Consider the following 11,507-nt stretch of genomic DNA (forward strand, 5'->3'; position numbering starts at 1 on the left):
ATCCTCCATTACAAATGACACTAGTTCATTTTAATATTTGATTTTGGAGTTTACACAATTCCAGCTCATTTTAATATTTGACTTTGAATTTCAAATAACCTTACTTGTTTTAATGCCAAGCTGAGCGAAGAAAATTGAGCTTGTTTTGAGGCTCAAGCATGAATTCTTATTTTATTTGTAGGCTGCTTCTAATAATCTCGGACAAATATTTCACTCTAAATTTAATTTAAAATGCTAACAAGCGGCCATCTAAGATGCACCAATTGGTCTCAACCCACCTGGATCAAAGGAGAATGAAGAACACCAAGGTCACATGATAACTCTGAGCCCAAGAGACAGAAAGGGCCACATGAACCAGAGACTTACATCATCCTGAGACCAGAAGAACTAGTTGGTGCCCGGCCACAACCGATGACTGCACAACAGAGAACCCCTGAGGGAGCAGGAGATCAGTGGGATGCAGACCCCAAATTCTCTTAGACCAGACTTAATGGTCTGACTGAGACTAGAGGAATCCCGGCGGTCATGGTCCCCAAACCTTCTGTTGGCCCAGGACAGGAACCATTCCCGAAGACAACTCATCAGACATGGAAGGGACTGGACAATGGGTAGGAGAGAGATGCTGATGAAGAGTGAGCTACTTGTATCAGGTAGACACTTGAGACTGTGTTGGCATCTCCTGTCTGGAGGGGAGATAGGAGGGTAGAGAGGGTTAGAAACTGGCAAAATTGTCACGAAAGGAGAGACTGGAAGGGCTGACTCAGGGGGAGAATAAGTGGGAGTATGGAGTAAGGTGTATATAAGCTTACATATGACAGACTGACTTGATTTGTAAACCTTCACTTAAAGCTCAATAAAAATTATTAAAAAAATTTAATTAAAAAATACAAAATAACTTCATTAATTTTTTGCCTAACTTTACTAATGTCCCGGACAAGTAAAGAAACGTCCTTTGGAGGCCTGAAAAATCGTGTATGAAAAGTTCCATTTACATAGAGCCACTATCACCTTGGCTTCCTGAAACCACACAACACATGCTTATTCTTCAAAACATGACCCTTGCCTATGGTCACAAGCATGTCATTTTTCACAGCTGGGATATTTTACTCGTCTACTAAGGGACCACACGTCTCCCCACCAGCTTGATGAGAGCTGCCACCACCTCCTTGTTCCTCAGGCTGTAGATGAGGGGGTTCAGCATGGGGGTGAGGATGTTGCTGAAAACAGAGAGAGCCTGGTCCTGTTCTGGACTATGAGATGAGGTGAAAGTCATGTAGATGAATATGTTTGGGCCAAAGAAGAGACTCACCACAGTTAAATGGGAAGAGCATGTGGCCAGGACTTTTTTCCTGCCCTTGACAGAGTTCATATGGAGGACAGTGAGAAAGATGAGAGTATAGGAAGCTATGATGAGAATGAAAGGCACAACAAGCAGCACAATGCTTGTCACCACCACCACTAACTGATAGACCGAAGTGTCTTCACAGGAGAGTTTAATGAGGACTGGTACCTCACAGAAGAAGTGGTGGATCTCCCTTGATCCACAGATGGGGAAATGCATAGGGTAGACTGTATGTATAAATGAACTTATAGAGCCTCCAATCCAACATGTAGCAACCATATGCAGACAGAAAGTGGGGCCCATGATGGTGGGATAATGCAATGGGTTGCAGACAGCTACATGGCGATCATAAGCCATGAGGGTCAAGATGAGGCATTCTGACATTCCCATCAACAGATAAAAGAAACTCTGGGTCCCACAGCCAATCCGTGATATGGTCCTTTCCCCTGTGAAAAAGTTATAGGCCATCTTTGGGATAATAGTGGAAGTTAATGTCAAGTCAATGACAGAGAGTTGACTGAGGAGAATGTACATGGGTGTATGAAGCTGAGAGTCCCCCGAAATCAAGACAATCAGAAGCATGTTCTCCAGGAAGGCAAGGACGTAGATGAAGATGATCATGGAGTTGAGGATAATGGAATGCTGAAACTCAGGAAAAAGTCCCACAAGGATGAAATCAGTTATTGAGGACTCATTCCCACCTACCATATCTCTAAATAAACACGACAGGGCTAAGGAACAAAATAAATGGATTGCAACAACTGTCTTATACCAATCTGTAGATCAAAATTTACCTTAATTCTTAACTCTCAAATAATATCATCCATTGTCTCATCACAGATATTTTATCATATATTTTTGAAAGTTGCCTAAAATTTTATTAAATTGAAATATTAAGAAGACCGATTAACTTCATTGCTTCTTAGCCATTGTTGAGGTTCTCTTTTCTTTCTTTCCTTCTTTCTTCTTCCTTTTCTTTCTTTCTTCCCTTTATTTCTTTTTTGTATTTACTGAAGAATCTTCTGAAAACTGTGGACCCACTTTCCAGAAATATGCATGCAAAATTTTCAGATATCCATGAACTCTGGCTATTAACTCTTGGTATACTTGTGCCAAAAGGAAAGAAAAAATTAATTTATTAAATTTCATTTTAAAAATCCAAATCAATTATTTAGCAATATTTTAATATCCTATTGATTTACTTTACTCTTTTTGGCTAGTTTGCACGGTGCCCTAAATTTACTAATAGAAACAGTCAGATTTACGTAATTTTCCTGCTCAGAAACCATCAATATTCTTCATTACTTACCTAGTAAAGTTTATATTTCTTAGGCTATAATTTTATATCTTCCATGAGTTGAACCCAACCTGCCTTATAAAACTTATGTTCTGTTATTTTTAAACTCATAACTCAAACTCCAGCCAAATGGACACCCTCATGGTTTCCTCATATGACTTGCATCTCCACCTTTGTTGTTATTTCTTCTTAGGATTATAACTTTCACCTCAATTGTTGCTGTCCTTTCCCACTATTTAGGGATTACCCAAATATAACTTCTTCTAGAAAAGCCTTCCTAAACCTTGAAGGAAGAAAGCATTCCCCATCTATTTTCCTACAGTCCTTTAATTGCATCATACTTACCATTATTTATCAGCATAGCTGAGAGACAGTGTAGCTTTGAGGTTAAGAGCAGGTATCAGAGGCTAGACTGCCTGGATTCAAAGCCCAGCTCCATCAGTCACTACCTGTGCCTCTATCTCCTTATCTTTAAAAAGGGAGGTTAACCAAGAGAACTCACGGGGTAGTTGTGAAGCTTAAATGAGTTCTTACAAATAAACCACTTAGGACAGTGCCTGGTACATAGTAAACATTCAAGAGATGTTAGTATTATACTTTTATTATGGTTTTCCACATACTTAATTTCTCCCAAATAACTTTAATATTTTGAGTGCTAAGCTTATGTTTACTCATCTATACGCCAATAACACCAGCATAATAACTTGAAAAGAGTATGAATCCAATACATATTTATTAATCAAGCTGAACCAACTATGTGGACTTCATCAATATACACTTTCAGGAAGAAAATATGACAAACAAACACGCTGGATTTTGCGTTCTTGATGAGAGATAAGGATTTTCCACATGTCATCTTATCAAAAAATGGAGTCCCTATTCCCAACTGAATAAAATAACAGCTGCACATGTGGAAATTCTTTATGCACTGGAGTTTCCTATCAGAACTATATTGATGCAGCACATACGTCAAAACACGTGAAAATCTTGTTATCTATTGAAGCAGATAATTTCACAGTGTGAAGCAACGTCATCCTCTGATTTCAGTTGATCTTTCTTTTCTTAATGCATATTTTTAAATTATCTTGTGGAAATAAAATTAAGCTGATAAGAATAACCATTGCTTTCACCATAAATCTGCTGAAATATAAAATACAGAGGTAATTATTAAGCTAATCCCATAATTAATGAGCAATAAGCACTAATTTCGATGGAAGTTATATCCACATTATTTTAGAAAAGAAATAGCTAAAATAGTCTTGAAAACATTTACATTCCATTCATTTTTCATTGTACATCTCCTGAAATGTTCACTATATATCACACATATTCTATTAGATGCTGAAGCAGGGGCAAGAATGAATTGGGACATGATCTATGTCTTCAGTAAACTCTGAATTTAGGTATGGAATCATTCATATATTTCACCAGTTACAAAGGAGTGAAATAAATTGTATAGCCAAGACTCCTTTAGAATGCTATATCAACACAGAGGAGAGAACTACTGTCTGTGTAAAATAGGTCTGGAGAATTAGATAAGATTTAATTTGAGCTGTGTCTAATTAAGGGCACAGCGACTCATACAAATGTGAAGAACTGAAGCAATGAACGGTGTGTCATGTTTAAAAACACAGGTCCACAGATGGTGAGAGTCACACTGCCTAAGTAAATGAGAAAAAAATTGGCATTCTTAGATTTTTTTTATTCAATCTATTTGAGCCATATAACCCTGAAAGTTTGCCAACTTCTCATTTCTGCATAACCTCGTAGAATTCTTACTTGTATACTTATATTATTCATATTGCTTGGCCTGCCATTTCCTTCACTCAGCCTAGAAATCCATGTGTCTTTTGCAATCTGTGTATTGATATTTTATGTTGAATTCATTTGTCTGCTAAAAAGACAAGATAGCTCTGCTAGAATAAGGATAATCAAAGAGCTCTGCCATAAGGTGAGTGTTACCAACAAATGAGGTGTGGCACATTCCATGTGCTCAAAACTTGCCCACTCCTATAATGATCAACAGCATCATTACAACTGCCCTGTTCTACGATCTTCTCTATGTGTGCTCCAATCTTCCATTATAAAAGACATTGATGTACATCAAGGGGATGAGTTTAGAATTTTGAGATTTCAAGTGCCAAACAGGTTAGAAGTACAGATGATAGTGTAAAGCCAAAAAAGTGTAAAGCAGTTAATGTTTAATAATCCTGGAGCCAAACATTAAACTCAAGTAAAGAGAAAGCATCCAAATGTGTTTAATTCATTCATGCTTTCATTTTTGTTATTATTTTTGTAAATACTTAAATATTTACTTAACTTTTTTGTAAATACTAATTAACTAATAACCAATTTCCTAAAACAAACTGTGGGTCATTTATTAGGAAGTAAAAACAATGGATCATAGCATAACTAGACTAAGAAAATGGTCTTTGACTATAAAAATCAACTATTAGTAAGGATTTCTGAATTATTTATTAATTTTTTACAATAAAACATATTTTATAATTTAATTCAACTCTATGAAGTAGGTATTTATTAAAAGTCAATTCTGAACATGTTTAAATTATTTATTTTTTATAAAAGAAAATAGAGCCACTCCTAAGGAGGAGTGCAGTGTTAACCTATAGAACCTTATTGCCCTTTTTGAAAGTTTTCAAATCAGGACATTTATATCATTTTTGGAACACTGCATTATAGGGTCGTTATGAATCGGAATTGACTGGATGGCAGCTGGTCTGTTCAGGTCCGGTCTGGTCTGCATGCCATTCTCACTCATTATCTGACATTTCACTTAGCATCACGAGTGTTACCTGCTCCATATTATACTGATTTTGGTCAGACAAAGGTATTTATGACAACAGTATTTGGGTGATATGATTCATGTAGATATTCAAACAGAAATATTACGATTCCATATAGCTTTTCTACAGACCTGAATCCTGGGCAGGCTACCAAATACACATCTAAGACTGGCACAGATTTTTTTCCTGTAACAAACACAATCATCAAAACCTGTCAACCATTAACACCAATCCTACACATTCTCTACAGAATTCCATTACCAGTCAAGGTTCAGAATGTTTTTTTCTCCTTGTTTGGTATCTACCTTAAATTCTATTTATTTCCAGTCACCTCTGCTGCTTGGAATTTCTGACCTCTTATAGATTTTCTGCAGCCAGATGTAGCTTCTCATTATGTAGCAGTACACATTTTTTAATAGAAAAATTAGTGCAATTGGTTTGGTGTTGTTGGAAAATCATACATTTTGGAAATGAGCCCGGGAAATTTTTTTTTATACAATACTGTGGTGATTAAATATTAGCTAAACTCTGACTTGGCAGATTGTTTAGTAATTTCTCATCAGGGTCTGGGGAGGCTTTTCTGGTGGATGACCTAGGGGAACACAGTCCCAAGACTTTAATTAACTTATGCCTCAGATCACAATGGTCAACTTTGAAAATTAAAGAAAATTGTGTGAAACCACCCAGATGCACCCAAGCAGATGTTCTTCACCACAGAAAATGTTCAGAGGTTTCCAAACCACATAGTCCTATATCTATAGTGTCCATGCTGAAAAAGCACAGGATAAAGGACAAAATACCTTCAGGGCCATGCAATCTACCATACTTGGAACTTCAGTTAAAGAATGATGGTCAATTTGCATGATCGCCACATCCACCACCACCACCCTCTCTCTTCTCCTTCCTCCCCCCATAAAAGTCTTCCTTCCAATTTATGTACTTCTTTGTGATAATGCTTTATACAGGATTTCTTTTTGTGGCAGCTTGATGATTATACAGCTTCATTTTAGCAGCTTGACCTATTATAAAGAAAATTAACTTTGGGATCAGAGTGACACAAACGTGGTAAATTATAATTTTATTGAAGTTACTAAAATCTCTGAGTTTTATTATGTTGTCTATAAATGCAGACTTAGTAATATCTACCTCAGTAGGATAAGTTTTATATGATGAAATGTTGGCTCCTTTATAATGTTCCTCAGCAAGTCAACGTGATGTACTGTCTTGGTTTATTATTGTCTGGTTCTGAGGGTTAGATTCCATTTGTCTACCTTCAGCCCAACACACAGCATCTGAAGGAGCAATATTTCCTTTCTCTAAAAGCATTCCAATGGACCATGACTGAATCTGTACACTTAAGTGCACAAATAAAAAAGCATTAGAAAATAATTAACATATAATATGAATTATTGTGAAAATTAAAACATTTTGTTGAATTCCTTCCATAACGATGAGAATTGTTACCCTTAGGCAAATCAAAATGTAGGCAAGAATAGTTTAGAAAAAAAGTTGGAGAAATAAGATACCTCAGTAGAAAAGTAAACACTGGCTCGAAAAATTTTTACTTCTTTCATTGAACATGACATACTCAAAAGAGTTGGGAGTATTAGCAGAATTTTCAGTCTGTTAACAAAACAAAACAAAAAAGATAACAATATGTATCATTTAGGCAATATCAATTACTTGTGTATAAATGCACAAATATATAATTTATATAATCTATAATATCTCCATTGCCTGAACACTTATACCACATACCACTCATTGGATTTTTCAAGGAAAAGTATTGCCTTGTTATGCTATATTGTTTCTGTACATGTACTTTTCTGTTAGAATTCAGATTCTTGAGGACAAAGGTGATGACTAATTTATCATTATATCACCTACATCAGAGTTGGCAAACTACAGCCTGTGGGCAAAATCTAACCTGCCATTTGTTTTTGAATGGCTTATGAGCTAAGAACAATTTTTACATTTTTAGTGCTTGAAAATTAAAAAAAATAGGATTTTATAACATAAAAATTACATGAAATTGAAATTTTCATATCCATTATTAAGGTTTATTGGTACACAGCCACACTCATTCATTTACGTATTATTTATGACTGTGGTTGGATTGCCAAGTTAAGCAATTGGGACAGACTCTTGGTTGTTGTTGTAATGCAAAATAACGTTACTCCATAGGGTTTTCAAGTCTGTGGCTTTTTGGAAACATATCATAAGGCCTGTCTTTGGAGGTGTCTCTGTTGTTGTTGTTTTTAGGTGCTGCCAAGTCAGTTCTGACTCATAGCGACCCTATGCACAACAGAACAAAACACTGCCCGGTTCTGAGCCATCCTTACAACTGTTGTTATGCTTGAGCTTATTGTTGCAATCACTGTGTCAATCCACCTCACTGAGGGTCTTCCTCTTTTCCGCTAACCCTGTTCTCTGCCAAGCATGATGTCCTTCTCCAGGGACTCATCCCTTCTGACAACACGTCCAAAGTATGTAAGATGCAGTCTCACCATCCTTGCTTCTAAGGAGCATCCTGGTTGTACTTCTAAGACAGATTTTTTAGCTCTTTTGGCAGTCCATGCTATATTCAATATTCTTTGCCAACACCACAACTCAAAGGCATCAATTCTTCTTCGGTCTTCCTTATTCATTGTCCAGCTTTCACATGCATATGATGTGATTGAAAATACCATGGCTTGGGTCAGGCACACCTTAGTCTTCAAGGTGACATCTTTGCTCTTCAACACTTTAAGGAGGTCTTTTGCAGCAGATTTACCCAAAGCAATGTGTCTTTTGATTTCTTGACTGCTGCTTCCATGACTGTTGATGGTGGATTCAAGTAAAATGAAATCCTTGACAACTTCAGTCTTTTCTCATTTGTCATGATGTTGCTCATTGGTCCAGTTGTGAGAATTTTTGTCTTCTTTATGTTGAGGTGCAATCCATACTGAAGGCTGTGGTCTTTGATCTTCATTAGTAAGTGCTTCAAGTCCTCTTCACTTTCAGCAAGCAAGGTTGTGTCTTCTGCATAATGCAGGTTGTTATTGAGTCTTCCTCCAATCCTGATGCCCTGTTCTTCTTCATATAGTCCAGCTTCTTGTATTATTTGCTCAGCATACAGACTGAATAGGTATGGTGAAAGAATACAACCCTGGCACACACCTTTCCTGACCTTAAACCAATCAGTATCCCCTTGTTCTGTCCAAACAATTGCCTGTTGATCTTTGTAAAGGTTATGACCACAATTAAGTGTTCTGGAATTCCCTAGGTGGGGTAAAACCACCAAACCACCAAACTTTCAGCTAGTAGTCCTGCGTTTAACCATTTATATCCCCCACAGACTCCTGCTAGAGGTATTAGCAGTAAATAAAGATGCTGTGTCTTCAGATAGGACACAAAAGAGAGTCACAGTTCAGATCCATGTTTTCTACAGCAGGGCACTACTTGCCATTTGAAAAACAGCCCTTACCATGCTATTGGGCCATGATAGAGACTGACAACCTGACTACACAGCAGAATTCCCATCATGGGCTAGTTATTGTCAGATTCATCAAGCCATGAGGTTGAGCAGGTACAGCAGCAATTGGACATATGATGGAAATGATAGATGCAGAAAATGACTTCAGCAGATTCAGAGATAGTAAGAAAAATTCAGAAACATTAGCTTAGTCCACAATGACATTTACCTCTGTTAAACCAATTGCTCTTCCTCACCTCAGACCTATCCCCTCATCTAGGATCAGGTAATGGAGGAGGTAAAAATGTAAGCCTTAGTCGTCTAGCTCATGGATGTGTCAGGTCAGTAAGTTGATCTGGGAAAACAAAAAAAAATCCTGCTGTGCTATGACCCTATTCAGAGGAGGTCCTGAAGGACATTGGTGTGGAGAAATATTTCCAGAGGACAGAGATTTAATTATTCACTCTGTATGAATGGAGAAATGGACCAAAATAAGGACATACATAAACTAAAAGGTAAGGATTAATGGCTTAGTCAGATGTTTAGCAGCCTGGAAGAGCATGATTAAAAGATCAAAAATAAGGAAGTCTGGAAAAAGATGTAGATGGACCCATAAGATAGGCACATAGTGGGCAGATTTTTATATCTCATTTTACTGTCACCATAGGTCATTCACCACTGGAGGGACACTGAACAAAAAGGTGGATAGGGTGACTGATCCAGTAGAGGTCAGCAAACCTTTGTCCTTTGACACCGCAGTGCTTGTGCAATGAGGCTATGAAAAGAGTAACTGTAGATGCAGGGAAGCAGACTAAGCATGGGTCCAGTAGCACAGATATTCTTGCACTGTCAGCAATAGACAAAAATGCTGAGTACTCAATATCATCAATTAACCACTTGATAGTAAATTGATACCTCAAACCATACCACCTCAAAGAAGGTAAAAACTCTTTTATGAAACTGATAGCTTTAGTTATGGATTTTATTCTTCTATCTTCAGTGCCTCTTACAGTGCCACCATTCAAGAATTTATACAATACTCAAGTCAATTCTGACTCAGAGTGATGCTATAGGACAGAGCAGAACTACCCCATAAGGTTTCCAAGGAGCCACTGGTGGATTCGAGCTACCAACCTGTTGGCTGGCAGCCAAACCCTTAGCCACTGCACCACCAGGGCTCCACTGATTCTGAGGCATGAAATCCTACATTAACATTGTTCAGAAAAATAAACTTATTTTTTGGTGGGGGGAGCATGTCAGCCACTCATCCTATCATACGACACTTCACTCAGAAGGTGCCAACCTAATAGAACACTGATATCCTTATTAAAAGTTCGTCTAGATACAAGTTCAAGGACAGCATCACACAGGGTATGGTGCTGTCTTCAGGATGTAGTGTATGACTGAATCAAGGACACAATAGCTGGAATATATCTATCCAGGAAGCAAAAAGGTGATTGCTCCCTCTCCCCCATCACTCTATTAGATGTAGAATTTTTTTCCCATACCCTAAAACTTAGGTTCTGCTGGATTAGAAGTCCTAGACTTGGTATGGGGGTTCAAATTTGGAAGTAAACACTCCTGGGAGCAACCATTGACTAATGGGGACGGGAACTGATGGGTAAATGCTTCTTTCTATTGTCCTTCAGTTGGATAATTCTGGAAGGTATTTAGTATGCTCCTTAAAAAAAAAAAATTTTTTTTTTTAGTAATGTCAATAAAATAGAACTCATTTGTACACAGATGCAACTTTGATAAGAAAACCCTATATTGACATTTTTCCCCTTCTCTATGTCACTCTCCTCATTCTATAACTCCTGCTTCTTAGAGACACCTCCCAATTCCTTGGCTCAGGCTCTGCTTTCCAGAGAACCCAAGTCAAGACATTCTCCAATGCCATCTCCTACAATTCTCTCCCTTATCATATAAGCTACAACCACAAAGACCTTTTATCAGTACCCACTGTTACCATAAACCCTTTCAAATTATTATAATGTCCCCATATGCTACTCTTTTTCTGAAATACTTTTTTCCCTACCTCGACATGGGTACTCCTTATCTTGCAATTTCACCTTAAACGAGACTTCATCAGAGAAGCCTTCCCTGACTCCCTATATTAAACCTGCAAGTGTGTATACTCTAATATAAGAATCTGATTTTAATTCATTACCTCTTGTGAATTTTTTGATCACAAATGCCTAGCAAAGTTTCTGGCACTAGTACAAGTGTGATTATATAATATTTAATAAATAAATTTGATAAATGTGAATGATAAATTTTGAAGAGTAACCACAGCTAAGGAGGTACATTTTTTTCAGTTCCTGGTGTTTTTATTGAAGACTGTCAATATACATGTTTAGGATGTACTAAAAATTCACTACTTTAGAGAGCCACATAATAGACTTTATTTGTGTCTTAATTATAAGAGTAGGTGTGCAATTTTCTCAATTGATAAGACACAATGGATGTGGAAAAGTATTACTGGAATGCTGTCAACATGAACAACTTATTTTTTATAGTGTTTATGATAAGATAACAAAAATGAGGAGTAGTGAACAGTGAGAGAAAAAATTCAAAGATATTCTTTCAAGTGAAATGAATCAATTGGCT

General features: G+C 37.1%; 1 protein-coding gene across 1 annotated transcript; it reads right to left on the bottom strand.

Annotated features, from left to right (window-relative positions):
- Positions 1-1,114: 1,114 nt before the first annotated feature.
- On the bottom strand, positions 1,115-10,943 carry LOC126067525 (olfactory receptor 2T27-like). Its single transcript, XM_049869534.1, has 3 exons — positions 10,936-10,943; positions 6,715-6,797; positions 1,115-2,073 (listed from the first exon to the last, which is right to left on the bottom strand). The coding sequence occupies exons 1-3, from the start codon at positions 10,941-10,943 to the stop codon at positions 1,115-1,117; spliced, it is 1,050 nt and encodes a 349-aa protein (XP_049725491.1).
- Positions 10,944-11,507: the final 564 nt, after the last annotated feature.

This window comes from Elephas maximus, chromosome 2 (assembly GCF_024166365.1).
Source record: "Elephas maximus indicus isolate mEleMax1 chromosome 2, mEleMax1 primary haplotype, whole genome shotgun sequence".
NCBI lineage: Eukaryota > Metazoa > Chordata > Mammalia > Proboscidea > Elephantidae > Elephas > Elephas maximus.